The 27,810-nt window shown below is 50.2% G+C and overlaps 1 protein-coding gene across 1 annotated transcript in view; it reads left to right on the top strand.

Annotated features, from left to right (window-relative positions):
• Positions 1–27,810, top strand: part of SDK1 (sidekick cell adhesion molecule 1) — a 530,100-nt gene that overhangs the window by 342,522 nt on the left and 159,768 nt on the right. The window contains exons 14-16 of the mRNA XM_040455762.1: positions 4,225–4,372; positions 5,332–5,472; positions 10,074–10,255. Coding sequence (XP_040311696.1) covers positions 4,225–4,372; positions 5,332–5,472; positions 10,074–10,255 — 471 coding nt within the window. The remainder of the gene's footprint in view (positions 1–4,224; positions 4,373–5,331; positions 5,473–10,073; positions 10,256–27,810) is intronic.

The following is a 27,810-nucleotide window of genomic DNA, read 5'->3' on the forward strand; positions in this document are numbered from 1 at the left end:
GAAAGCTCCCAGTACATTTGCGAAGGTCGAAAGCCACCAGCTTTTTCACCAGTAGACAGGGCAAAGGAGCGGTGACCTCCTCGGGGGTTCTGGGCACTTGAAGGTAACAGGAAGATCAGTGACGCTCTTTGTGGAGCAGAGGTTTGTTTCATAGCCCGACTGGGGAAGACTGAAATTCCTTAGGCTTCTAGATCAGAGGGCAGGAGGCGTCCCTGAAGGGGAGGAAAAAGCTATTGAAACTTTTATGGGATGGTTTCCTTTGTCAAAAGAATCCTCTACATTCCAGCCCCTCTGACAGCATCTTGTAGTACTTTTTTCTGAGGACCTGGAGGAGAACCTTTTAAAGGGATTTTGCTTATGGATTCTCAGGAGCAGACCTGATATTTAAATTTTAACAGTCTCGGCAAGCTTGCAGCTCAGAGGCTTGTGAATGAGCAAATCCTTCCCAAACTACTTTTTTTTTTTTTTTTTGGTACAAATCAGAGTGCCTGTGAGATGGATCAGGTTCATTTGTATTAGTGCTCGGTTTAATCTCTCTTCCTGCCAGACCTTTTATCTTCCAGTAGGAAGAAGGAAAAGAATAAATAAAGAGTTCTGTAGATGCAGCCCGCAGACTGAGCGGGACCCCAGGGTACAGGGCAGACTAATAGGCCCTGTTGCCTATCATCAGCAGATCGCCCGGATGGGGTTACACACTTTGAGGAGTTGTTTATACTCCGAGTGAAGGCGCAGATCCCACGGGGCAGAATCTGGGAGGGAAGGCACCTGGGCGGGCAAGGCAGCGGGTGCCCCTGCCCCGCCCCCCACGCCGACACTCACCGTCTCAGTCCGCGGGCTCCCCCACCGTCCTTCTGACTCGGCCCCCTTCTGAACTTGCACCATACGGTTTACCCGACCGAGCAGGTGAGCCGTCCGCTTACTGACAGGCTCTACGGAAAAAGAAGAAGGAGAGAAAGGATGTTTTATCGAGCACCGCGTCAGTCAGGTGCCGCTCTAATTCGAGTAGGCGGCACTCTCGAATTAGAGCAGTCCGGGAGGAAGTTTCCAAAGGGAAGGCCTGCCCAGGTGTGGAGGCTTGTGACTCAGGACACAGAGGCAAGGGTTGCTGCAGGGTCCAGACAGAGAGGTGGCCTAGAGCTGCCCCCATGAGAAGAACAGGGGGATCGCCCCATGAGTAAGAAAGAGCCCAGCCCTGCCAGGCAGGTCGTCGGGGGCACAGGACAGGGAGGGGAAGGTGGGAAGGGTGAAGGGGACGGTGGGAGGGGGACCGGATGTCCAGCACTGGGATCCACCGCGGGCCAGGCTTTGTGCTGGAGGCATCAGTGCGCGTCTCTTCTTCACCACGACTGTCTTGGGAGTTGTGTTATTCCCCCATTTTTTTTTTTTTTTTTTTACCATTTAAACAAATGTTTAATTGCGGTAATATATGCATAACATAAAATCTGCTGTCTTAACCAGTTTTAAATGCACAATTCAGTGGCGTTAAAGTACACTCAATTGTACCACCAATCTCCAGAATTCCTTTCACCTGGAAAAACTGGAACCCTGTACCCATTAAACGGGACTCCCCGTCTCCCCCTCCCTCCACCCCTGGCAGCTGCCGTTCGACCTTGTGTCTGCGAATCTGACTCCTCCAGGGACCTCATATAGGTGGAATCCTACACTGTGTGTCTGTCGTGACTGCCTTATTTTCAAGGCTTAACTGTGTTGGAGTGTGTGTTTGAATTGCTTTTCTTTCTTTCTTTCTTTCTTTCTTTCTTTTATCAAGGGTAAATAGTATTTCAGTGCACGGAGAGACCACGTTTGGTCCATCCATCCATCCATCCATCCATCCATCCACGGACGCTATGGCTGCTCCCACCTTTTGGTTGTTGTGAATACTACTGTGAAGATGGGCTCATAACAAATAGCTCTTTGAGCCCCTCCTTTCAGCTCTTTGGGGTTTATATTTTGAAGTGGAACAGCTGCACCAAATGGCAGTTCTGTTTTTAGTCTTTAGAGGAGCCTCCATACTGTCTTCCCCAGCAGGTGCACAATTCTGCATCCCACCATCAGCACACGGGTCCCAGCCTCTCTCCGTCCTCCCCCACCCAGGCCATTCTCTGCTTTCTGTAGAGTGGCCATCCCCTGGGTGGGAGGTGGGTCTCACTGTGGTTTTGACTTGCCGCCCCCCACCCTTTTTACAGAAGAAACTCAAACAGAAATAGACACCTGTACGTGAAAGGGTGGTGGCCAGCCGTGGACACTTGTGTGTGTTGTCTTCAGAATGAAAACTATCTCCACTGGACTGTGACTTGGCAGGGACGGGCCCTGCTCCCCAACCAAGTCCAGTTACGTGGATGCGACAGAAGCCTCTTCCACGGGCCGTGTGGACAAATGGCTGTTTTCTGTACAGGAGCCTGCTTAGCGAACCGGATCACCACGAGCCATTTGGTGCTTCTAGAAGGGTCTCAGACTCCCAAAGCAAAAAGGCAAATTGGTGTGAGTTCTTCTGGAGTTAACTGGGGATGCACACTTGGCAGTTTTAAGGAAACATAAAGAGAGGGGGACCTTCATCAAGCATAGATTACCTATATCACCGAGAATCAAAGGCCAAGAACACTGAAATGCCCAGCTGGTGGTGAGGACCGCGTTCCCAGAAAGCCATTTTTGGAAGCAGCTTTATTTGAAATAATTAAAAAAGATTCAGCCTTTGTAGCCCAACTGGCTTCGTGCTACAGAGCAGCGTAACTTTTTTGCTCGGGGATCAGCTAACTCCAGCTTAGCAGTAGACAGCTCCCTGTGAGCGTCCACGCGGGCTGCCCTCGAGAGCCTCATTTCGTTGTGAAGCGGTTTGTAGCTACTTCGTGGTGACTCCCAAGGACCCAGCATGCATTCCCGATGCGCTCCCAGCACGGACTTGTGAGTCCTGAGCGTCACGTCCTTGGGTTCTTCTGCTGTGTGCGGAGCATGCCCACAGCCCGCAGCGTCGGCAACGTGAGCCTCGCCTGACGCCATCGCGGAAATCATGCCTCGCCTCTCTGACCATCTCCGGTGTGGGTGAGAGGGAGGGAGTTTGGCACCTCTTCCAAGGAACAAGACAGACAATTTGATTTCCGCAAGAAGCCCCCTCTCTGACCTCCCCATTTCACTTCACTGATAACTTGAAAATGCAGTTCTGACGTCCTGACGGTTCCAAATGAGAAGCGACAGTGGGTGTTCAGATTCGCTGCCAGGTCTTGTTTATTCCGGGGCATCATTCTGTGAAACGATGGGGCCAAAAAGCGTGTTTAAACTCTGTTAAAAAAAAAAAAAAAATCCTACAAAGGTGTAGGAGCCCAGCAGAATCCCCTGAAGCCGTCCAGGCAGGCGAGGGCCCATTTGGCTGACGGAGTCGCTCTTGCGCACCTGCCCGCGGGCTGGGTGCAAAGATATCCTAAACTCGCTGCGAATTTCATTACGCCTCCCTTCAGCCAAAGCCACTCAGGGGTGCGGTGCTGTAATGGGCCGCCACGCAGATGGGTTGCAAAATGCACAGCCCATCTGTCTTTATCATGCTCATTTCCTCTTTTATTAAAATGTTAATGAATATAGTTTTTATTTATCATTTGGTGACATGTGCGGCATCCTTTTCTGGGAGACAAATCTGCAATCTGCCTAACCGTGTGAGCTGACAGAGAGCGCAGGAGCGAGGAATATTTTGGTTGCGTTTAAACTGCCACATGCATGGGGCGCCTGGGTGGCGCAGTCGGTTAAGCGTCCAACTTCAACCAGGTCACGATCTCACGGTCCGTGAGTTCGAGCCCCGCGTCGGGCTCTGGGCTGATGGCTCGGAGCCTGGAGCCTGTTTCCGATTCTGTGTCTCCCTCTCTCTCTGCCCCTCGCCCATTCATGCTCTGTGTCTCTCTGTCCCAAAAATAAATAAATGTTGAAAAAAAAAAATTTAAACTGCCACATGCAGTTTGAGCAAAAAAATTCCTTCACTTGTTGACAGCAGCATGGGGGATGACGGGAGGTACACTGGGCTTGGAGTGGGCCCCCGAGTTTCACGCCAGGCCCACGGGCTACCGGCTGTTAGCCATGTGGCCACGAGCCTTGGTTTCCACTTCTGTCACATGGGACTGTCTGCTCTCTCTGCCCAGGAAAGCAGATGAGAGAACTTTATGGGGACGCGTTTCATCTTCACTTGTTATCATTCAGACGTGTGCTCGTATGGTTCTGATTTCATTTTGCTCATTCTTTCAGACTCTCCGTGGAAAGTGCATCTGTCAAACGTCGGCCCCGAGATGACAGGCGTCACCGTGCGCGGCCTGACTCCAGCTCGCACCTATCAGTTCAGGGTGTGTGCCGTGAATCAAGTGGGCAAGGGTCAGTACAGCGCAGAGACGAGCAGGTGTGTGAGCGCGCGGCCCTCCGTGGTGACGAGGGGCAGCTCGGGCCTGAAAACAAGACGGAACGTCCAGTTAGGAGGAGGAAATAGATCCAAGTAACCACCCTGCCCCCTTAGCGACGTTGGCCACAACGTGGGCAGGAATTACCGTAACCAAGAGAGAAACACAGTCCCTCGTGTGTTGGCCTAGCGGGGTTCTCCCTAATCGCTCTGAGGGAAGTTTCTTAGACTTCCGTGGTGCCCTGGCGGGGCCGACACAGATCATCCCAGATCGCACAGGCCTCTGCATACATGCAGTGCACAGCTGACGGTGTTTCTGCGCCCTCTGTCTACCCCGGCCACCAGCACGAAGGGAGCTGGTGCCGCTGTTGGGACAAGTAAACACCGGGCCGGGCTCGTCGCATCCCCGAGTGGCCCTGCCGCTCCCCGGCCCTGGGGCGGCTGCTGTGGAAGCCCATTCAGATGTGACCTGCGAAAATGGCTTCCTCCCATCCACACATTCCTGCGTGCCCTCCCCAACTCGCCTGAGCGTTCACGGGGCCCGAATCATGGCATGATTGAGCTCTCAATGACTTTTTTCAAAATGTGGGAGTGTGACGTGAGAAATGTCAAAGGAGCCAAATGAAAAGCAATGTGGAAGGAGTCTCGGGCTGTGGGCCTGCAGACTGGCCCGCTCGGGCTTGCGATCCCTTCCCGGGCGGAGGTGCCGCTCCGCTCCTGGCAGAATCAGGTCACCTCCCGCGCCTGCCCTGGTGCTCGCGTAGCCGGTTTTCCGTTACGTTGCCTTCGCTGTACCCGCTCCCTGCCTGTCCTGCTAGCAGGATCAGCCGTGTGCTTTGCTCGGTTCATCCCTCGATTTTCTAAAGTAGTTGGGCTCCAGATTCAGTGAGACAGAGAATGCAGATGGGGACCCTTTGTTTCGGATGCCGATCTGTCTCTCCCTGCCCATATCTTATGTGTAGGTTGGTGTTACCCGAAGAGCCGCCCAGCGCTCCCCCGAAGAATATCGTGGCCAGCGGGCGTACCAATCAGTCCATCATGGTCCAGTGGCAGCCGCCCCCAGAGACGGAGCACAACGGGGTGCTGCGCGGGTACATCCTCAGGCAAGTAGCCTGTGCTTGGCCGGCTCGAGGCTGTCGTCACGAAGTCAGGGCTCTGTTTCGCTGGGGGCGGCCTTGCAGAGAGCGTCTGCATATCCAGCCTAGCATGTGCACACCAGAACCCTGCACCGATGGTGACATTTGGTAGAAGATTGAAGGGGGACGTGATGAGTCGGGGTCAGGGTGTGCTTTCCATCGTGAATCCAGGGGCACACGTTATTTACTGTAATAATTTTTAACTAACAGTAGTGCAACCGATTTAATCATTAGCCAGTCGTTCCCATGCTGGCTAGCACGTTGTTCAGTATTGCCAGGCCCTCTAGTGTTTCAAAGAAATGTTTTAAAAACCTACCTTTTTACATGCGATCTCACAGCTTTTAAATGTCAGAAATGAAGTCGGCCCGTTTTGGACCACAGTGCAGGCCGAGCTCACTCTTCTGCAGGCCATATGTGGCCCCACGTTGTGGCCGCTTTGTTTTCTCTGCCTTGTGAGGGTGGTCAGGCTTCTAAGGATGTCAAGAGGGCTCTCCCAGATCTTGGCTGGGTTTGAGACGAGGAGTCCCTTTTGCCAAAACTACTGCTAATTTTGAAATTGCACCAGATGTGATCATTGCAGTGGTTTGTTGACACAGTAGCAAGCAGGAAAAAGAAAAGCAGCCTCAAAGGATAATTATGAAATCGCTTCCAACAGACCGTGCAGCCACGGACGCGTTTGTTCACCGACATGCGCTGCGTGTCCCTCCCCAGCCGGCGTCCGCCACTCCCTTCCTCCCAATGCCAGGCCTCTGGCGCCCATTCTGAGCGTGTGACCAGAAAATATGGGTGAACAAAGGTCTCAGGGGGCTAAATGTAATTTCTTAGACAAATGTAAGAAGTTATGAAGGTATAGCTTTTTTAGCTCCGTTATCTTTGCGTGTGGAGGACCATTCCTTCCAGTATATATTTATGTAATCATCCATTCATTTATCACACCTTTATCCACGTGCACGTATAATTAGCCAATCACCAACACTTCCTGCTTTTCTCAAGTCTTCCTCAAGCATGTGAATTGTCCTCTAAACATAAGCTAGGCCATTATCCACCTGAAGGGGTTTAGGTGTGACCCCCTAGGGGCCCACAGGGGCTGGAGGGCTGGAATGGGCACTCGGAGTCTCTCTGGTCACTCTGCCTCCAAGTGTCCTCCCCCTTCCAACAAGACACCCGGCACAGGGGCACCTGTGGGCTCTGGGCGGTTCCCAGATCCCTCTAGAAAACTAGCTGGCCACCCACCCCCCACCCAGGTCTCCTGCCCGCTCCCGGGCCCTCACTTCAGCTGTCACTCTTGTCCCATGCTCATCAGCTAATGAAAATCATTGCCTTGCCCTCCACCGGGCCCTTGACATGCTTGTCATTTCGGCCACCTCTTTCTTTTCTTGAGCACACAGAAAAGGTTCCTCAGGCTCCAGCTGCCAAGTAAGGACTTTAAAAGTCAGCCTGCAGAACCAGGCTCGGGGCGTGGGGCTTAATAATGAAACCCCTCTGATGTTACAAGTCCCCGTCGGGGACTGCACATTTCTCCATTTTGCGGGATTACCGCTGTTAAAAGGATTTTCTGTGATATGTTGGGAGAGTCGAGTGCTGGGAAGGAGGGCATCTGTGTTTGTAGGGGTTTAAATCAAGGAAGTCCTAAAATGAGGGTGCACTATCCAAGGCCTGTGAATATCAAAGTTTTCAGAAATTAAAGACCCATGCCAAAACAAATTTGCTTGGAAACATTTCCGAATAATCCTCCGGTCTGCAAATCAGCTTTTTTTGCAAGTGTGCATCCTCCAGGGCACAAGACTCTGTGTCAGAGCCTTAGCACAGCCCATGGAAGAACAAAATGGAAATAAATCACCGTCGCGGCTCTGGCCGTGAGAAGTAGTTAGGATGTGTGCACAGTAATAAAATATTTATAATAATGGGCAGGGTGCTTCTTTGAGAGGAGCATAGGGGTTATGTCCTTTAAAAACATTCTTCTGTTTATTTCCATATAAAAAAATGATCTTGTTCTGTGCGAGACAGTCTCCCAGGCAACGTATCCCACCAGTGAGAGGGCGATGCCCTGTGCTTCTGTTATTAATTGTGACCTTCCCAGACATCCTGTGAATGTTACAAAAGCACCCGAGCCGCGGGTCGGAATGGGCCAGCCTGCCTGCTGCAGAAAGGAGAGGAGGGCGGCCGCTTCTAAGACATGAATCCTGTGGTCTGTTCCACACGATCCTATAAACAAGGATCCAGGAGATACGGTTCGTACGGGCTTCACGTCCTTCCTGGATGAGCAGTGTTCTCATAACCAGAAACACTTACAGGGTGCTTCACAGTGTCACGTCTCCTTTGTGTCCATCGTTTGGTTTTATTCTCACGAAAACCCAGCGGAAGGCCATTATTATGTCCTTCCCGGGACATAATAAGGTTCGGAGAAGTTAAGAGTTTGCTTGAGGCCGCCCAGCTCATCAGTCGTCTTCCCAGCTACTTCTGGAGCTAACATCTTTGCTTTTCCCTGGAATGTGTCATGCGTAGAGATTCCTCCACATTAATGAGATCTTCTCAAGTGACTGCCCGGTATGTGCCATATTGGTTATCATGAGTGGTCCTGGGCGCCATTCACACGCCAGGGCACCCGGGTGCTGCCGTGGGGCCAATCCTTGCCTTCTTCCAAATGGCTCTCTCACCGTCTCGGTGCTGTTTATTTTGTAGATGGGGAATTTGAGTGGGAGTACCTGGCTTGCGGGTTATCCCATGCCATGCCTGTGTCCCCATGGGCCGCTGCCTTGAAGGCCGTGATGTTACGTAAATGAACTTAACCCCCGCTGGGACGCAGGTAGTTCAGTAAAGGAATATCAAGTCAGTCGGTGTCAGAAGTGGATGGAATAGGAAAGCAGAAATGTGGTGTGAGGCATTGGCCCTGTTTTTGCCCGTCATGGGGGCACTGTCCGTCCCCCACGCCTCCGGCCAGGCGAGCCGCACCTCCTTTCAGGCGAAGGCAGGAGGTGGCCTGGGACCTTCTCACTATTCCGGTTCTGCCTGTTCTTGATCTTGTATTTTTCCCACCGCACGGGTCTCACCTGCACACATGGTCTGTGGCTGAAAGGCTGCCCTCGGGAAGTCCTGATTTTCTCGAAGGACCTTAGGTTGCAGTCTCTGTGCTTTCATCCTCTTTGGAGAGCTCTGTTTTCCCTTGAAGGGCCTCAATTCTGGGTTTCTTCTCCCCTCCCCCACCGACGGCAGTAGCCTTGCTGGGCCTTCCCCTCTGTGCCCAGGCGCTCTGCCCATGGCCCCAACCTGCCATCAAGAGTCCTTTCGCGGGGCGCCTGGGTGGCGCAGTCGGTTAAGCCTCCGACTTCAGCCAGGTCACGATCTCGCGGTCCGTGAGTTCGAGCCCCGCGACGGGCTCTGGGCTGATGGCTCAGAGCCTGGAGCCTGCTTCCGATTCTGTGTCTCCCTCTCTCTCTGCCCCTCCCCCGTTCATGCTCTGTCTCTCTCTGTCCCCAAAATAAAAAAAAAAAAAAAAAAAAAAAAAAAAGAGTCCTTTCGCCCTGTGTCCCCTCGGCCCTCACCCTCTCCCTCTCCTCAGACAAAGCCACATCTTCCCGAGCCAAGAGCCGCTGCTCGGACAGGATCTGGAGGCTTCGGGAGCTGTGTGACGGCCAAGGCACTGTCTCCCGCCACCCGCCCCCGCACTCCACCCTGGGGAACCAGTGCACTTCTAAAAACCAAGTTGTGAAAAGCATTCGCTACCCCAAATGATGCCACAAAAGCCCTTGGGTAGCACATGTGGCAATTGCCTAATTTATACGTTTTCTAAGTCCCAAGTCGTGCATGTGACTTTTGAACACAGATACAGCGTGAAAAGTATTCCGCTTGTTCCACACAGTTCCTTCTCGAACACGGGTGAAATCGGCGTAGAGCACTGTATTAGGGTCAGGTGCACGCAGCAAGAATTCCGCTTTGTGTCTGCTGCAGCCTGACGACTGCAGCCAGCCCCGCCACCATCGGGAGCCGTACACGGAACCCTGCACCCGTTTCGTCCACGAAGGCCCCCTAACAAACAGCCCAGCCCATCCACCTCAGCATGCGACCAGTATTTTAGAAGTGGGAACACCACCGAAAGCCACTCGTTCTGGTTCTGGGGCTGCGTGAGCAAATCTAGAAACCCTAGACGGAAGAGGCAGCGGGTCTCCCGCCTCTCTGCTTTTCCCCACGTTTCAGGACCACGGGAGGAAAGCTGTCCCTCCACAATCGTTATTTACGGCAGCACCCGACACGGGAGCCGTGCCTGGAATTTCTGGTGCTAAGTCACCGCGCCCCCCCAGGCGACTTACACTAAAAAGCTATAATTTTTCTTTAACCGTAACACAGTTGCATTCCACAGTAACACAGTCGGTTCCATTTTGCCCAGAGCTCATAATCGCTGTGAGATTCAGTGACACCGCGTCTGAGGGGTTGGCTTAGGAAGCGGTGTTGTCTGGGGCCGACCTCTGGCTTCACTCTTGTTCACTGACTCCATTTCCCTCCAACTGTGTGGAATCCATGCGGGTACCCCCGCATCCTGGTTCCAGCCGTCTCTCCACATTGCGATGCAGGTACCGCCTGGCCGGCCTGCCCGGGGAGCACCAGCAGCGGAACATCACCAGCCCGGAGGTCAACTACTGCCTGGTGACCGAGCTGATCATCTGGACCCAGTATGAAATCCAGGTGGCAGCTTACAACGGGGCGGGCCTGGGAGTCTTCAGCAGGGCCGTGACTGAGTACACCCTACAAGGAGGTAAGCTTGCTTTTCCGCGAGGTTGCACGGTCTCTGTCGGGGAGCGGGGCACGTCGAGTTTGACGAGAGCACGTTAGAAGTAAAGATGATAGGGGCGCCTGGGCGGCTCAGTCGGTTGAGCCATAAAATGAGGGGGTTCGGCTCGGGTCATGATCTCGCGGTTCGTGGGTTCGAGCCCCGCGTCGGGCTCTGTGCCGACGGCTCGGAGCCTGGAGCCTGCTTCCGATTCCCTGTCTCCCTCTATCTCTGCCCCTCCCCCACTTGCGCTCTGTCACTATCAAAAATAAATACATGTAAAAAAAATTAGAAATAAAGATGAAGGACCTGGTCCTCCAGGGGGCAAGTAGAAGGGAATTCGTCACCTGTCATTGAGTCTCTCTGTTCCTCAACTATCGCAGTACCGTAGAAGGGACACAGAGAACGTTCCAGATGCTTTCTTCTGGGCACTTAGGCCAGGGAGTATCCACACACATCCTTTAGTTAGTCCACTTACTCTCAGAAAGATCTGTGGAATTGCCTTTTTCTAAATGGAATAATGGTATATTACATGGTAAAGCTGGCCGTGGACTCCCATGTGATACCGAGAGCGTTTTCCAAAGAGAACGATTGTTTAGAATTTTGTTTTTAGTAATGCACTATGATTATTGGTAATGGAATTTGCAACTCGGTGTGCCTTTTTTTTGGGGGGGGGGGGTTCTTTTTCAGTCATACAAGCCAAATAACTTACTAGGTGGGTAAAAACTCCTCCCCACAGCACCATTCCGAAAAGGGCCAGTCAGGATGTCGTAAAGCCAGTGGGGTCTTGCCTTCATATGCTGCGACCCAACCCCCTCGTTTTATGGCTGAGCCCCCCACTGTTTTCTAGAGGACCCGGGTCTCAGCCCCAGGGAGCGCTGGCATTTGGAAGCACCGTCCACTGTCGGTGCTCCCAGCAGGAGAAAATGGACCCTGTCCTGGCGCCCCAGTCCCTGCCCGGGGAAAGCAGTTTCCCCACAAAATCGACAGCTCTTCCCGTTCTGCACTTTTAGCCTCTCCCGACTCAACAGGTGTGGGTTTATTTGCTTAGGCATTTTTAGTGCCACCAGGCCTTGACCTTTTTCAAATGATGATATTTCTAACTGCCCACTTCTCTCCCCAAATCATGCCTGAGACCTCATGTTCCTCGATATTGCATACCGTTATCATCACCCCCGATCGATCGGCTGTCTGTCGTCGTCCATAAGTCCATAAAGCCTCCTTTATAAATTAAGTCAGTTCTGTCTCCATGGTGAAATATGTGCCTGGCGGAAATACTTAACATGCAAGACAGCCAGGAAGGACCTCCTCGTCCGCACGTGAGTCTCGATTACTCACCGGAAAATGGAGACGGCTAAGTACCTGGACAATTAATGTTTGCTTTAATTCGCCTACCTAATGACAGTAGATTTGGAAATACTTAAAATAATGAATTTGCTATTAAGAATCGCCTATTACTGTTAACTAGGACTGCTTCATTTTCTTACTGGTGTGTTCGGGTCCTGTGCGGGGCATGGAGGGGCAGATCCCCACCTAGCTGAGGAGAGCTTCGGCCCTAGAGTTTGGCTCGTACTTGGGAGCCATTAAAGGTTGAGGGCCAGGAGCGACGTGAGCAAAATGCTGTATTAGGAAGGCGAACCCGTCAGCGGCTGTGCGCGCGAGCTGGGGGCCCCCCGCGGCCTCAGCAACTCCAGACAGAAGGGCACGTGGTCTGGCTGTGAACCGATGAGTTCCCTGTTGCTGTGACGCAGGCCACGAGGAGGGCGTGGCTGGCGCTTTCGGGTGGTGCTGCGTAGTTTTCAAAATACTTTGCCTCTGTCTGTTCCCTCCGTGTGCCTCGAGACAGCGGGGCAGAGGACGCTCATGAGATGCACCTGTCCCTGGGTCGCTGCAGTGTGAACGGGGTGGGGGTGGGGGGGGGCAGCTGCTTCCTCGGCTCGCTGGCGGGGATAGGACAGAACAGGGCAGGTCCGATGTAACCACTGACGCGTGAGCAAGCTGAACGCTGGCCGGCTCCGATGTAGCTGGTCTGAAATGCCGGGGCGCGGGGCCGGCGGGGCAGGCTCCCCCCTCTGGATGCGGTGATCGTCCGGATGGAGAAGCTGACTGAGGCTGCTTCAGCTCCCTGGAAGGAGTTGCTTTCCTCGTCCTGGTGCGAGCGGGACTCCCATTAGCTCTCTGTGCAAGAGCGGTTCCCGGTGTCCGTCTTTTTCTTCCCTCTTGCTGAGCCCAAGTTCCTGAATATGCCGTGTGCAGTTTTCTCGTCTGTATCTTGGCTTGGCAGCTGGGTCCTCTTCTCTTCGTCTGGGCATTGGATGGCTGGCATTGGAGCCCAGAGCCCGGGGCCCCTGCAGGTCACAGGGCACCCAGGGGCCATGGTCGTGACTCACACCTCCCCTCGCTGCGGGCGTTTCTGCTTTGATGCTGTGCCCTCCTCACCTCGGCATGGACGCAGGCAGCACAGCGCCCTTGTCCTCCGTCGGGCCTGCAGCCCTTTCCCTACGTGTGGTCCCGACTCTTCCTGTGTGCTTCACGTGACTAACGCCCTGGGGAAAGGACCCTATCCTTGTGTTTCCGGACCCTCCCCGACTCCTAACCCTACGTCTGTCCCTTGGTCCCTGGACAGAGCTTCTCAGGCGTTCGACAGCCTCTGAGCCTGACCCTCCTGTGAGGGGCAAGCCTCAGCCCCAGGACAAATCAGGGTGGAGCCCTTGTTGACCACAGTGTTGGCATAACTGTCCCTTGGGCTTGGCCGTGGCGCTTGTCAGGTATCAGGAGAGGGCATGAGCAGGGGAGGCAGCGGCCCTACAGCGTGTGCGCTCACACTGCACCCGTCCGGCCCCCGTCGTCGGGAGCGTCCTGGTCAGCCACCCCCAGCCGAACAAAAGGGAACCGGTAAGTTCTGTCCCGGAACCAATGTTCCCACCGAGACAGGACACAAGTAAGAGAGCATTTAGACTTGCAGTTGGAAAGAACCGAGGAGTGGGGGCGGGGAAGCTGGTCTGGAGTGGGAGCAGAATAAACCAGAGAGAAAGTGATCCGATTGGGAGGGGCCGCATCAGGAAGGAAAATGCCCACAGTGAGGGGCCGTGAATAATTTAGGGTTATGAGCTGTCCTCCCACACAGCTGTCTGTCTGCTGACCCCCAGAAACAGCCCCTTCTTCTAGTCCCTCAGGGCCTGACTCCACGTTTACTACTTACCTGCCTTCCAGAAGCGCATCAACCTTTCTGAGCCTCGAGCTCGTCTGCCCTGACTCCTCGTGAGAGAAAGGCCTTGAGAGCCCTGAGCTCTTAGCCAGGATCCTGGATGCTCAGGTTGTTCTTGTTTCTCTTTCTGTGGCAACGCCCAGTGCCTGGAACCTACTGTATCTGCATGTTTCCGCAGCCGCAGTCGTTCGGAAAGGAACGGGCGCAATCTCTCTGCCGATAGTAAAATCTCAAGAACGATCTGTGCGCCTACTGTGTGCTCAGCGTTGTGTGACGGGCTGTGGCACTGATGCGCGTGCCTACTGTGTGCTCAGGGATGGGCTGTGGCACGGAGCAGGAGTAGGGAACACACCCAACACAGAGTCAAACCTGGGACTTGCGGCCGAGGCGGCGGGGAGAGACTAACGTTTGTGAAATAAGAGCGAGCTGCAGAAGAAAGCATCATCACTGATGTGTGCTCACCCCCATTCATCCACAAGACCCATGTTGCGAGCATGCTTCGGATTGCAGTCGAGACAGAGGAAGATGCCATCGACGTAAAGAGCGGCTTTACTGGGATCTACGTGGTAGGGCCCCATCAGAGGCGTTGGGGCTCAGCTGTCTGTAGTGGTTGGAAATGGAGTCCAGCTGCTAGAAACAGACCCAAAATAACAGCTTAAAACAAAATAGAGGTGGGTTTTTATCTTTCTCTCCCCACGAGTGGGCGTTCAGCTGCACAGGGTCTTAGCGGCAGCTCCATGGTCACCAGACGGTCAGGCTCCTTCTTTTCACTTTGCCATCTTTAGCGTTTGCCTCATGCTTGCACATTAGCTGCTGCGATGCCAGCGGTCGCGTCCACATTCTATGAGGAAGGCACAGGGGTACACCTTGTGGCCACATATGCAAGTATGTTTGCCTTTGACGAACTTTCTTAGAAGTCCTACCTACTGCTGACTCATGCTTACAATTCACCGAATATCTCCATGCCAGAATCCAGGAGAGGTGCTCTTTCCGCCAGATACATTTCTGTCTGTTGCTTAGAAAGGAAGGGGGGACAGATAGTAGAGGGTAGCTGGCGGTTTCTGCCTCGCTCTTTGCAATGACTCCTGCTGCGGAGTCAAACGCAGAGGATATGCAAGCTGTAGATAGAAAATTGTACGATCGCCTGTCTCACAGCCAGCCGCATGCAGAGAGCCCCACGATCCTTGGGAACCCCCCCCACTTAAGAATTAGCAGCAAGCGGCTCCACAGCTCCCCGGGCCCTTGGCCTCAGACCCTCAGCTCGTGGTCTGTTTGGGCACCAGCTGAGCATGCTTGCTGCCCCTGGGAGCCCCTGTCGGTGAGCTTGGGGCTTGGGGTGCCCCCGGCTGCTGGTGCCGCGTGTAGAGAAAGCCTGCGGGCCTGAATTGGCCCTTGAAGCTGCGAAGAGAATAATTTAAATGTCTGCATATTAGAGGGGAAGAGAATAACTCATAAAATTAATTCTTTGTCAGCCTAATTTGGAAAGTTATTGGAACGTACACGCACATAACTCTGGAGTCCGTCAGGACGCCATGGGAACAGTTGGAAACGCCCCGCCTCGGGAAGAATAAGGCTTCCGGCCAGCCCGCCTGGTTCTGCCTCCTCCCCTCAGCCAAGGGGCAAGCCTGACCCGTCAGGGGAAATGAGATGTAATTTGTCCCGACTTTAATAAGCTCTTTGGATTTCGCTCCTCTTGAGAAGGCATCAGGACGCCAGGGAGAGCTGGTGCGGCTCGCCGACGTGGGGCTGCATGTGACACGGTGCACAGTCATTCTCAGAGAGAACTCCCAAATGTCGCAGCCTCGGCCCCAGGGAGCAGAGTCAAGGGCGCACAGGCAGCCCTTGACCTGAAAAGATCGGCCAGCTCTTGCCCCGGGGGCAGGCACCCGCGTGCTGCTGGGCACACGTCTTTGGTCTCGAGTCTCTTTTCTTTATGGAAGCTCTCGAAGGAAAATAAGTCATCTGTGCCTTGAGTTCAGCACGATGTGGTATGGATCCTTGAAGAAATTTGAACCCACCTTTCCCCTGTCCCATGCCCCCTTTTTCTTTTCAATCCCGTGTATTATTGAGATCTGCTGAAAACGTCTGGGGTCTACCTTGGTTCTCTCTATTCTCAGCATGGGCTAACACCTTGGACACACAGGGATTATTTAATATAAACTTTCTCACTTTCCCTGCTCTTCACACCCCATCCACTGTCTGCCAATCCCATTGAGTAGATTTTTATTAGCAGTGCCTCCGTGACCTTTCCTGCTCCAGGCATTTTAAAATGCGACATATTAACTTACCAATCGGGCAGCAAAACTCTGATACAGTCACAGCCACATGAACTTCCCAAGGGGTGAGAGGAAAGGTCCCTCCTGTCCCGGTAGCTGCGACCAAAAATCCAGCAAACGCGGAACCCGCTCATCAAATTTCCAGTGTGATTACCCAAAATGAAATGGAAGCGAACTTAAATTGACTCAGGAATTTCTTTTAAAATGCTCCAGAAATCAATATGTTCTCGGTTGCAAGTAGAAAAAGCCTTAGCGTGTAAGTTCTGCATAACTAAATGCCCAGTGTAATTACCAGCATTGTTCTTACTGCCAATGTCAACTTCAGCAACCTTCCCATCATTTAGTAGGAGAGGGAAAGTACTGTAGCCACTTGAAGCAGTGAGTGGTCCAAATTCAAGGCTCACGCGATGTTTGGTTCCCAAATTCAGGCTTTGTTAAAAATGTTGTAACTACCCACGAAAGCCCCGTGAAGATACTGTGTGACCATGAAGTCCTCAGGTGACCCTGAGCGTGGAATCCTACGCACTGTTGGAGCATGAGAGATGCTGGCTGGGTCCCAAAATTTGCCAGCCTAGACCCGCGAACTTCCGTCCGTTTCTTCACTGTGTTCATAAAAATGCAGATGCGGCTTTTCTATAAAGGGTCCAAAGACAAATGATACTGTACATCATCATTTTGAACACACCCAGGTTTTAATTTTTTTCTGGTTTTATTTCTTTATCATTTTTCTTCCTTGAACAGGTATTTTTGCGCTATAATGATTTATTCTGGTTTTGGAACATTACCTTCTAATGAAAGGGAAATATTTCATACTTAAAGAGGAATGGAAAAAACATTTGGTTATCCACATTTCTAAAACATTAGTAAAAGCCCCTAAATGTTCACTTGGGCTTTGAAGGGTTTTCTAAAGTGAGGATTATAAATGAACACTCTGTTTGCAAGCTCCATTCGTACCTCCTCTTGGGAAATTCTCAATGTGGCATAAATGACATTGCACAAAAGATTTGTTTCTCAATCCTTAAGACTTTCTAGACCGCAGGCTGTGCCTACAGAATAGGATAATGTTCCAGATTCTCCCAGAGTCACCAAAAACACTAAGAACTGAACAAAATGATGTGGGATGTTCCATCAGGATTGGGCTTAATTCAGGCTTTTAGAATTTTCCGGAAGGAAAAGAAGAGGAAGCTAGCATTTTGGAGGAAGCCGCCCCCGACCAGTTTTTGTTGTCTTATCCTGCGCACCTGTGCTCCGTGCCTCACCTTGGTCATCGCCCCCCGCCCACCCTGCCCCCCGGACCGCTGTGAGCGATAGGTGTCTGTCTTTAGTCCACAGAGGAAAACGGAAGCTCCAAGAGGTAACTCACTTTCCCCAAGCCACGTGGCTGGGAAATGCTGGGGGAAACCTAGTCCTCCTTTTCTCATTCCGCACGTATCACCCACGGACAGAAATTACTTCCAGACTTCCGGTGCAGCTTGAATACAGAAAAGAAGCGAGATCTCACGTCACTCACGGGTGAGTGGCAGGTGGGTGTGTAGTCCACAAGAGGAAATGTCTTTCACACTGAAACCCAGGACACGTGCACGCACACACAGACACACGCGCAGATACACACATGAACAAACACGCACACACACATACACACACACAGCTGAAACAAAAGGCTCGTGCGACAGTAGTCCCCCCTACACTGTGTGGTGTTCTTTGTTATTTGCCATCCCGTTTCATTCCGTGTCACTCTTGGGTTCTCTGATAAATGCTGGCCACGGCCACGAAATTGATTTCCTGGTCTGCTAGTGCGTTGGGAGACCTGCAGTTTGAAAACCACTGAATTCGAGCAACACGGGGCGTTTGGTTGAGCCGAACCCGTGTCCCTTTCAGAAGAGGCTCCTCTACTGGCCTGTAGGACGCACCAGGGTCCCCAAGGGAGAGGCCACCGCAGCCAACGATGAAAGCCCAAACAGGGATCCGAGCGGGGGTACGGCAGGCAACGGGCCTGGGCGCAGAGCTACAATCCAGGGGTTGTAGGAGGGTTCCAGCCCCTGGATCTGCACGGATGACCTCGTGAGGGAGGAGGGCCGCCCAGGGTAAGACTTGGCCTTCAGTTGCCACAGGAAGACACAGGGAAAAATCGAACCGGTCTTAAATTGCTGTGACCAGCATATTGTTTGGTCATGTACAGACTGGCCTTCCCTACAAGCCTGGGGGCTCTTTGAGGGCGGGGTCTGTGTCTGTATCTCCAAATCCAAGCACAATGCCTGGTATGTAAATAAACAAGGCATAAATGTATGTCTGATTGAAGACAGACGCTGATGGTTTCTATTTTAGTTTCCGGTGCTGTCTCAATTTACTCTCCATATCCAACGTGATGCCTTCCCTCCCCTCCTGCCTCTTCTGGTCTCAGGAGCTTGAAGGAAAGCCCAGTGCCTGCCTGCTTGACCTCACACGCTGTGCCTCCCCAGCCTAAAACTGGTCCCGAAGTAAATAAGGGGGAAAATAAGTTCAGAAAGGGACACACACAACTTCTAAAGTATTAAAATACTATTTTTTATTCAGGTCATTGAAAGAGACCTGAGCTTATTTATCCAAGATCTGTCCCCCTAATAACGCATTAGAAATGTTTAATGCAGTGAGAACATCCCGGTGTCTCAAAACGGCAAGAACCATAACCACCCAAGAACTTGTCCGCGGCCTGTAACGATCTGGAATTAACCATCACACCCGCCGCAAAGATTGCAATAGAGACATCCGTGCAGCACCGCGTAGCCAATAATTCTTCCACATAACGAGCTTGCTGTTCCCCCTCTTTGAGAGGCATGTGCATTTAATTCTGGGGAATTGCCCGGAAGAGTCAATGCCCACGAATCCCCACCAAGTTCTGGCTCTAGACGCTGCAGCCCTGAGGATTTGATATCATCTACTCCAAGGATAATGAAAAAGGGAGTGCGCAGTCGTGGTGAAGACGGAAGACCCGTGTGCCCTTGCACGGCGCAGAGGCACTGCCGGGAGCTCCCGCCCCGGCCAGCGGATCCAAAGTGAGGAGACTCCTTCCCAGGCAAGGTGGGCCCCACATGGCCTCACGCCAGGTGCTCACCGACCGGGAAAACCGACGGCGCTCTTGAGGGCATTGAAGGATGAGCCGTTATTGCAGTAACACACTGCGTTTCACAGTTTATCTCTAACAGATAAGATGGTGCTACCTTAATAGATAAAAACTGTGTTGGGCAAAGCACTGTGATTTCATTCCGTGCTAAGTTCAGCTAATTTTACAGCACTGTCACTGGGATGCTTGGCACTCTTCGCTTGGGTTTACGTCAGTCTGATGGGGCTAATAAGCAGGGTGCAGAAGTCGGTCATTTCCTACCGCAGAAGCCCGGACGCCTGTGTCCCCTGTCCCACGAGGCACCATGAATCTCTGAACTGGTACTTCCTGGTGTCACCTTCTTCATTTGATCTGACATGTTGTGCCTCTCCAAAACATCAGATAGCTCTATGGTCAGCGGAGTTTTGTTTAGAATGACCGTTAGTTTAAACCGATTCTGCCATTTGTGTAGACGGAAGCCAAGATGGATTGTAACGCTAGGCTGGAATTTCCTCAAGGGTGTTGCACATCAGCTTGCGTAATTTGCATAATATTGTTTGAATACTTGAAGGAAACATAGCCTTTCAGCTGCAGAGAATGGTTCGGGAAAATTGCTCGCCCGGCATAATCTCAGGTTCTCTGGGCTGGAAATAACAGTACACGTTCCTGGCAGGAAAGGTGGCACAGAGGCTCGTGAGGACAGGAGCGGCGTCTTCTGCCAACCAATTAACTGGCTCTAAATGAAATGAAAGGTGATCATCACGGGGATGATGGGGGGAGGGAAGGAAAGAGAAAATGGCAGAAAAGAAACTGCAGAGCAGTGGTTCTCAGTCGGGTCCCTGCGCCACTTGTTAGAAATGCAATCCTCGGGCCACGTGGACCCACTGGATCAGAGAGTCTGGGGGCAAGGCCTGCCGTCTGTGTTTCAAGAAGCCCCCAGATGATTCTGGTGACTCTGATCTGAGACTCACTTCTCTAGAGGTTGGTAGGTAGCAGAGGGCCGAAACCATGAACGCTGTGAGTCTCTCCATATTTATGTCTCTGGCATTTTCGAAGAAAGGGGAATCGTGCCCGGGGAGGGTCAGTACCGTCAGCTGGAGAAAAGTGGTTCTTCCCATGAACAAGGGCACGCGCTGTGGGGAACGCAGGAACATGGTGTGTCTCACAGGAAATCTCAGCTGTGGTTTAGAAACTCTGATGGTTGGGTAGGAGGCTGAAGTCTTCCTTAAGATAAAGGTCATGACTCGGAAAAGAAAGGAAGATACAGGCAGTGGTCAGTGGCAAATTAGGGTGAGTGAGCTGTGTGGACCACGACCAGCCACCAAGAATAATGCACGGGTGCTTGGAGGAGACCAGAATCTAGAAGAGCCTCTCCTCCACACTTGTGTCTTCAGCATTTTCTAAGAAGGTGAGGCTACGCTTCAGTCAAGTCAAGCAGCCTGATCATGTTTTAGTAACCTTTTTCCTGTGGCTTGATCTGTTCCCTGTCAAGGTTAATGGGATTTGTGTTCGAACAATAGACTGTGACAAGGGATGAGTTTCATGTCAGAAAGGATAGGAAGAACACATTCAGCAGAAATTCTGTTGAGAAATTAAGGATAGAGAGGAGATGTGTACACGAAGCTATAAAAACACTCGCTAGAGGACAGGACTTCAGGTTCCACTTCAAAGAAGAATCGAGAGACCTGAGTCTATAATTGTCAGGAAGCAGTCACTAGGAGTCCCCTTTGGTCATTCAGAATGAACTACATCCCACCAACCTCATTTCCTTTTGGAGGAGGGTTACTGAGTTGATAGATCCAAATATTATAGTCATTCTGTAGCTTGATTCCCACTCATTCATTCATTTTCTAATTCACTCACTAAGCACCTTTGTGGCTAAGATGGGGAAATACACATTGGATGACAGAATAATTAGATGGGTTCCCAGGGCTTGGCTTCACCCAAAGAGTGTAACTTGCCTGATACACCACCACTTGGAGGATAACTCCAGATGCAAAACCCATCATTCTTCTGGGCTTTTCTTGGTCAGCACCTCTACTGGCGACTTGGAGGGAACAGAGATGGCATGCGCATCAAACATGCAGGGGTCACGGCTCAGAGGGGATAATTCATGTATTCTATCCCCAGATCAGAAGTAAAGAATAAATTGCTTTCTTAGATTGATGGTTGAAATCAGACCGAACATAAAAGAAATCAAGTTGGGACGTGAAAGGTATGAGGGAAAATACTTCAGTTACGCACACACACCCCAGTCATGTGACAACAAGACGGGGAGACAGGACTTGCCAACAGTCACCATAGAAAGTCTCAGGGGATAGACGAGCGCAGACCCGAGGAGGACTGAGACCATAATCTTCGTCTGTACAGACCATATGTTTCCGCATCAAGGCAGATCGCAGTGCCAAGGAATCCTGTCTGGCTGGATGCCACTTGGGCACTTGGAGCACTGAGATCGGCTCCAGGTGCCTCAACGTGAGGGGTGGGGAGAAAACCAAGGCTTCTCGGAGGAGGAGGCCAGTATAGAGTGGGCAGTGAGTGCTCCCTCAATCCTGCCGCGTGGGAAACAGAGAAACAGGATGTCCACTTGGCCCATAGTAGTAAAGCCCAAATGGACATTCCTGTGATTTGCAAATAGTCTAACAGCTGTGGGGGGGGGGGGGGGGGACACTTTACCCAGGAGGCAGATGGGCATCACTGGTCAGAAGTCGTGGAAGGAGAGGTTTCAGTCGAGCATGAGGGAAAGCCTCTTTGCCACACACGGCAGGGGTTCAGCGCGACCTGAACGGCGGGAACGTGGAGCTGGAAGCTGTGCCGACGGTAGCTGAGGGGCCACCCATCCGGGTGCTGTGGGTGAACCACGTGGCCTCGGTGGCCCTTTCCTCTCCTCCTCTGTCTGCACCGTCAGTAGGGCCATTTGTATGGCCCTTGCCTCTACGAAGCTTCACAGAGGAAGGATTCTTTGACAGAACTCCGGCTGTCATAATGTCATCGAACAGAACCGTGATGCCGAGTCGACTGTACGTACTGGAGTACGTGTCCATGCCTCGGTACCTCCTCAGGTGCCTACCCAGGTGTGGGGTTGGTGCCTGAATGGAATGGAGTAGGAAATCCGGAAATGGACTCGGTTGCACGTGGAAATTTAGTACCCAGTAGAAGTGGCATCTTGCAAGAGTAAACAGAGACCGGCTTTTTGATAAGTAGTATTGAGATAAGTGGATTCCTCTGTGGGAAAAGACGAAGCTGGGTCCACTCCCTACACCGAATTCAAGGGTGCATTCCAAACAGACCGGAGATGTCCGTATTAAAAACAGAACCCGCAGAAGTACCAGAAAAGAAAAACCAGTGAATTCCCCTGTGACCTAGAAGCGGGGGGAGGGGGGGGGGGAATGGAAGTTCTCTATTATTCACAATCTGGAAGCAATAAATGGAAAAAAATGATAAAATTGACTACATAAAATGTTTAAATAGCTAAAATATTCTGTATACCAAAAAATACAATAAGCAGAGGGGGGAAAGATACAGAGCAGACAAAATTATCTCCCAGACAAGTTATTAGCTGCACATTAAGTTCTGTCAAGAGCCTCTAAAAGAGAGAAGTAATAGACCAATATGCAAAAGAAAGAAGTCAAGAAATAAGAAAATAGAATCAACAGCAGTGCAAATGCCCTTGGCCCCGTGAGAAGATGCTCCCTTCTACCAATGAGAGGAGCACAGAGTGAAGCTACACAGAGACACCATTTCTCGCCTGTCATTTTGGTCAAAATGTGAACATTTGACAATATTCTGTGATAAGGCTTGAAAGAGGGGCACACTTCTTCACTGAGAATGCAGCGTGATACAAACACGGAGAGGTCGATCGGCGCCCGACCCTGGAAAGGATAACTCTGCTGAGGCCCAACCTGGCAGCAGGTGGTTACAGGGAACCTCCCCGGCGATGGCACAGATCACAATCGTGCAGAGAGGACTCGAGGGGAGAACGGAGCACACCGCTGTGCTCTCCTTCCTAAGATCCATAGCTGGAGCCTAACCGAGAAGAAACATCAGACGAACACAAACTGACGTGACAGATGAGCCTGCAATAAATATCCCAAGATGTCCAGGCCACGAGAGTCGAGGAGAAATTGAGCTCCAGGCTGAAGACTGAAGAGACAGGATTAGTAAAGGCAGCGCAGGATCTGGACCGGACCCTACCGCCGCAGGCGACCTCACGGGAGAAGCCGGAGGACCTGACGACGAGGTACGCTTCTGGTATCTGGGTTTCCGTGGCTGTAGGGCGGTGAGGTGGTGAGTGTCCTCGTCTCCGGGAGCCACACGGCACGGATTTGGGGAGGGGGAGGGGCTTACCTTGGAAGCTCGCTATGAAACGATTTTGAAAAAAGTCTTTGTATAATCTCTGAAAGCGTCGGACATTTCAACATGGAAATTACCTGTCTCGTTTAAAACTATTGCGAATTCCTTTTCGTCTTCTACCCCAAACGGGTGGGACTTCTAGTGCCGATAACTGGCAGAGTGTCCACTCTCCGCTTGGTAGAAAGTTACTCCAGTGAGACAGATAAAAAAATGGAGCAGCACATACCTTAGACGGTCCACCTCAGCGCTGGAGGTTCTGGAAGGACCAGACCTACCGAAACGTCTGTCAGCAGTGTCCTGGGGGAACAAACCAGGCACGGAAGCCATTCTGCAGCCGTAAGAAAGGAAGGCAGGCGTTCCTAGCACAGCCCCTGCAGGGAAAAGGGGGCACAGAAATAGATACCGGGCGTCCATCAACTTTGACACCATGTATCTATCGTATCCGTTTATAGAACTCAATTTTAAGACACTTATAAAAAGTTCTAAAAACCTGAAGGCAAAAATTTAAAAAACAAATATGAGCACATATTGAATTGGTGGCATAACCAAACAGAAAGCAGTGACTTCAGGCCTCTTTAAAACATGGTCATTTGACTGTATGTCCCTAGCAGGATATACTCTAGGTGCAAAAAAAAAAAAAAAGAAGAAGAAGAAGGGAGGGAGGGAGAAAGGTCTACAACTGTTTTCAGCAGTCACGTGGTGGTGGTGTTGAGTTTGGGTTTTAAGGCAATTGCATGAGCATTACGAGGTAAAGCAAGTAAGTATCATGTCGATGTTATTAGGAATGGAGATTTTTATCAAAGAAACTGAGTTTGAAATAGTAGTATGATGTTTTACCTTTAAAAAAAAAAGAATTTTTTAAAAGGCCTAGAAATAGGAACCAATCCCCTCGCACTGAGCTTCCCAGGAACCACAGAAATAAACGGGCTTTCTTGGATAAATAAATGGATGCTTCCAGGTAAGTTATCCAGCAGGTAGCCCATAAGGTGAGCCTGTGAGATCTTGAGAGCTCAAAAAGCAAAGAAAGAAAAAGAAAGAGAAAGAGAAAGAAAGAAAGAAAGAAAGAAAGAAAGAAAGAAAGAAAGAAAGAAAGAAAGAAAGAAAGAAAAGAAAAAAAGAGAAGAAAAAAGAGAAGAAAAGAAAAGAAAAAGAAAACAAACGAACTATCAAATGCCAGGGAGAACTTGTCAGAAAGACTCAGGCCCACCTGGCGAGACTCCCACGAGTTAAACATGGGAAAATATGAAAATCATGAAAATTAATAATAATAAAACTGCAGTGAAGTGAATGAAAAGTTTCAAATACATTTTAGTCCATGGATTCCTAATAGTATTTCTTTAAAGCCTCTCTGGTCACCTTTGGAGAATGTAAAGGCAAGTATTATGTGGTGAATTTGTATAAACCTTCCCGATCAAAAATCTCAGGATGTATAGTGAGACACTTGACCTGATGGATGAACGTAACATTTTTAATATCTGGTTTTACTCCTTGGATGGCTCCATTTAGACTGCATGCAGACTTTTAACCTCTTCAAACACGTGGAGGTTACCGTTGACAAGAAGTATTTGTACAAGTAGGTGGTCGCACGTGTTTGAAGATAATTTATTACTCTCTCCACCCAGTTAGGAGAAACTTCTTCCTTGCCATTAACCGGAATGCAGATAATTCAGCCTCTTTAAATTGCACTTTACGGGCATAATTTCTTTAGGCTAAGAGCTCTTCCTTTTATTTCTTTGACAGACATAATGTTGAACATTTTTTTGTGATGAGGTGAACGGATTGGATTTTGAGCAAATGTTTTTCATATCAAGTATTTCAAAATAATGGGCATTTCTATGAATCTACACAGAAGCTGTTGCCAGTCTTAATATTTTTCCTTCAGAGTTCAAACGCTGACTCCTTTAGAATTATAAAATCGATCCCATATCGCCAGTGCACAGTTTTTAACTCCGTAACCACTCGGAGTTTCTTCTTTGAACCCATACGTGTCAGGATACTTCAGCAAGATCTCGGCAGTTCTCCACTGTGTCCGTCTGCTCAGGTGCTCAAAAATGTCAGTTAACTACGCCATTGTTGGGGCCCATAACTCATCCTTCAACAAATCTTCAAAGGGAGGCCCAGTCAGTAAAACTAATGACAGTGATCATAACTGCTTTGTTCAGTTCACACACTCTTGCAAGACCCTTCTTTCAGACAAGCCCATAGGCTTCCACCTGGAATGGAAATGGGAAACAGGGAAGTCCCTGTTTTCGAGGAATGCTATCACAGGACAAATGGATGGCATGTCAGATGGCCCAGAGACAAACTTAGCCCAGGTCATTAAACCAGAAAAGTTTCCGTCACAGATTGATGAGTGCTGATATTTCAAACCTCGCCTGACGTGTAGCGTTATCTTGAATCCCTCGAAAGGAAAGCTTCTGTCAAAAGGGATGCCATTTTTTTTCTTTCACAAAGCAACGACCAAAAAAAGGTGGGACTGTAGCATGCTTGAATTTTGTTAGATTTACCATTCTGACAGCATCATTCAATGCGGCATTCGGGGGGTGCCTACAGGCCACCACTTACAGAGGAGAATTTCTCTGTGAATGAAACAATGTATTTCTGGAATCTCAGGCTTTTCAGATTGAACTTTGCAGTAAAATCTTTATACCCTTCTTTTGGCTTTGGTATACATCGCTTACAAATGTGTTCTTTGATACATATAAATACACATTTATTCCTAGCATCCATTTAACTGTGACCATTCCGTCCTTCCTAGCATGTCTGCTATGTGTGCGGTATACTGTGGTGCCCCCCGCCCAGATCACTTCCTGTGGGGGACACGCCTATCACCAGTGCCGGCACCCAGCGGGCTCAGGGCTCACTGTTGTGGCCCTCCTGGAACTGCCCACTGCTTCACTCAAGAGGAACCCCCTCCCATGGTCAGCCTGTGGCTAATGGCTCGATGCTCTGGGCATGGGAAAGCCTAGTCCCTTGGCCTCAGTTTGGGACAACAGCTTAGATCAGCCGAGGCCTCACTAGCTGCCGTCTCGAAGAGCATCTTCTCATGAGCTGTCCTCACTTCCTCACCTCCTTCTAGATGTATCCTCTGAGCCCCCATAACGCTTAATACAGGGAATGTTTCTTCACAAACAGGGACACTCAATCTAACTCGAGTACGTATTTTTACAACAAAGTAACGTTCTACCCATCTCTTTTGAAGGAGTCGCTCGGGACGTTTTGCTTTAATAATGTTCCGGACGAAGTTTGTCTCTCTCTGGGTCATCCGACATATCATCCACGGCTTCTCACAGTGCCGTTCAAGAACAGAACCTTTCCTATCCCCTGTGCATCGTGGGTCTCAGACTCGTTGCTGACAGTTTGCGCTCAGTCTGGCAAGAAGAGTGATTCTGGGGTTGCAGGAGAATTGTTGGCTTTCGCTCTCAAGTGCGGGACGATGTAACCAGCTTCTTGAACTTGATCTGATACGGTTGCAACCAAACTCATAAATACCCTTCCTTCCCATTGTGTAGCTACAGGCAGTTTCCCACTTGTGATCTTTTCTGTGTAAGATCAGTGCTTTGGGGAAAGGGGTTGCTGCAATCTGCCTGGTATTGTCACTTCATCACATTCCTTTCCCATCACGTACTAAATTGCGGCCGAAGAAGGAGAAGATTATCCGAGCACACATCTCAATTTCCAATCATTGCCATGACATTCCTCGGATAGAAAGTTCTTTTACTTTCGGAGTAGGTGGACCTAATGACTCCCATTAACCAGAAAGTTGTTCGTTATGCTGGGGAAGTATGTCTCTGTAAATATAAAATAGTGTTAATGATATAGATGTGAATAATTGTAATAAATATTATATACTTAAATATAAACTACATAAAATGGACTGTAGGTCTTAATGACTTCAGAAATCAACTTTTCATAAAAGCTTTGTTACATGCATTCTTAGGAATGTTTGCAAATGAACTGAGTTGAAAAAAAAAAAAAAAAAAGCCTGCATAGGCAGTATTGACATTCATTTCTATTTGATTAAAGAACTAAAAATCTGAAAAATTTATGACATATAAATATTAACTGTGTATTCTATCCCAAATATTTCAAAAAGTCAATTACTTGGAGCAGTAAAACTCTGTAGTCTTCTTTAATGAGTTGATTTCTTTATATAGCTTATTATTTTAAAACATTTTTTGATTTCTAAAATTAGTAGACTCATTTTGAAATCCATCAAGAATCCACTCTTGCTGAATTTACATGACTAACCAGGAAGAAGGGAAGGGAAGGAGGGAGAAGGAAATTTCTTTAAGATCAACCCAGGGTGGTGCATTTGTTAGTCAGTGAACTTCACTGACAATCACTCGCCCACAACCCAGAGTTCACATTAGGGTTCGCTCTCGGTGCATATACTCTATGGGTTTTGATGACGGTATAGTGACCCGTGTCCCTTATAACCTCACACAGAGGTTATAAAAGGCCCTAAAAATCCTCTGTGCTCCACTTTCTTCACATCCCTCCCTCCCCTCTGACATGCGCCGACCTGACTGCCTCTGTGGTTTTGCCTTTTCCAGAATGTCACGTGGTTGAAATCACACAGTATGTGGCCTCTTCAGTCCGGCTTTTTTCACTTAGCGACGTG

The sequence above is a fragment of the Herpailurus yagouaroundi genome, unplaced genomic scaffold (genome assembly GCF_014898765.1).
Source record: "Herpailurus yagouaroundi ecotype Mexico unplaced genomic scaffold, PumYag 216, whole genome shotgun sequence".
Classification (NCBI taxonomy): domain Eukaryota; kingdom Metazoa; phylum Chordata; class Mammalia; order Carnivora; family Felidae; genus Herpailurus; species Herpailurus yagouaroundi.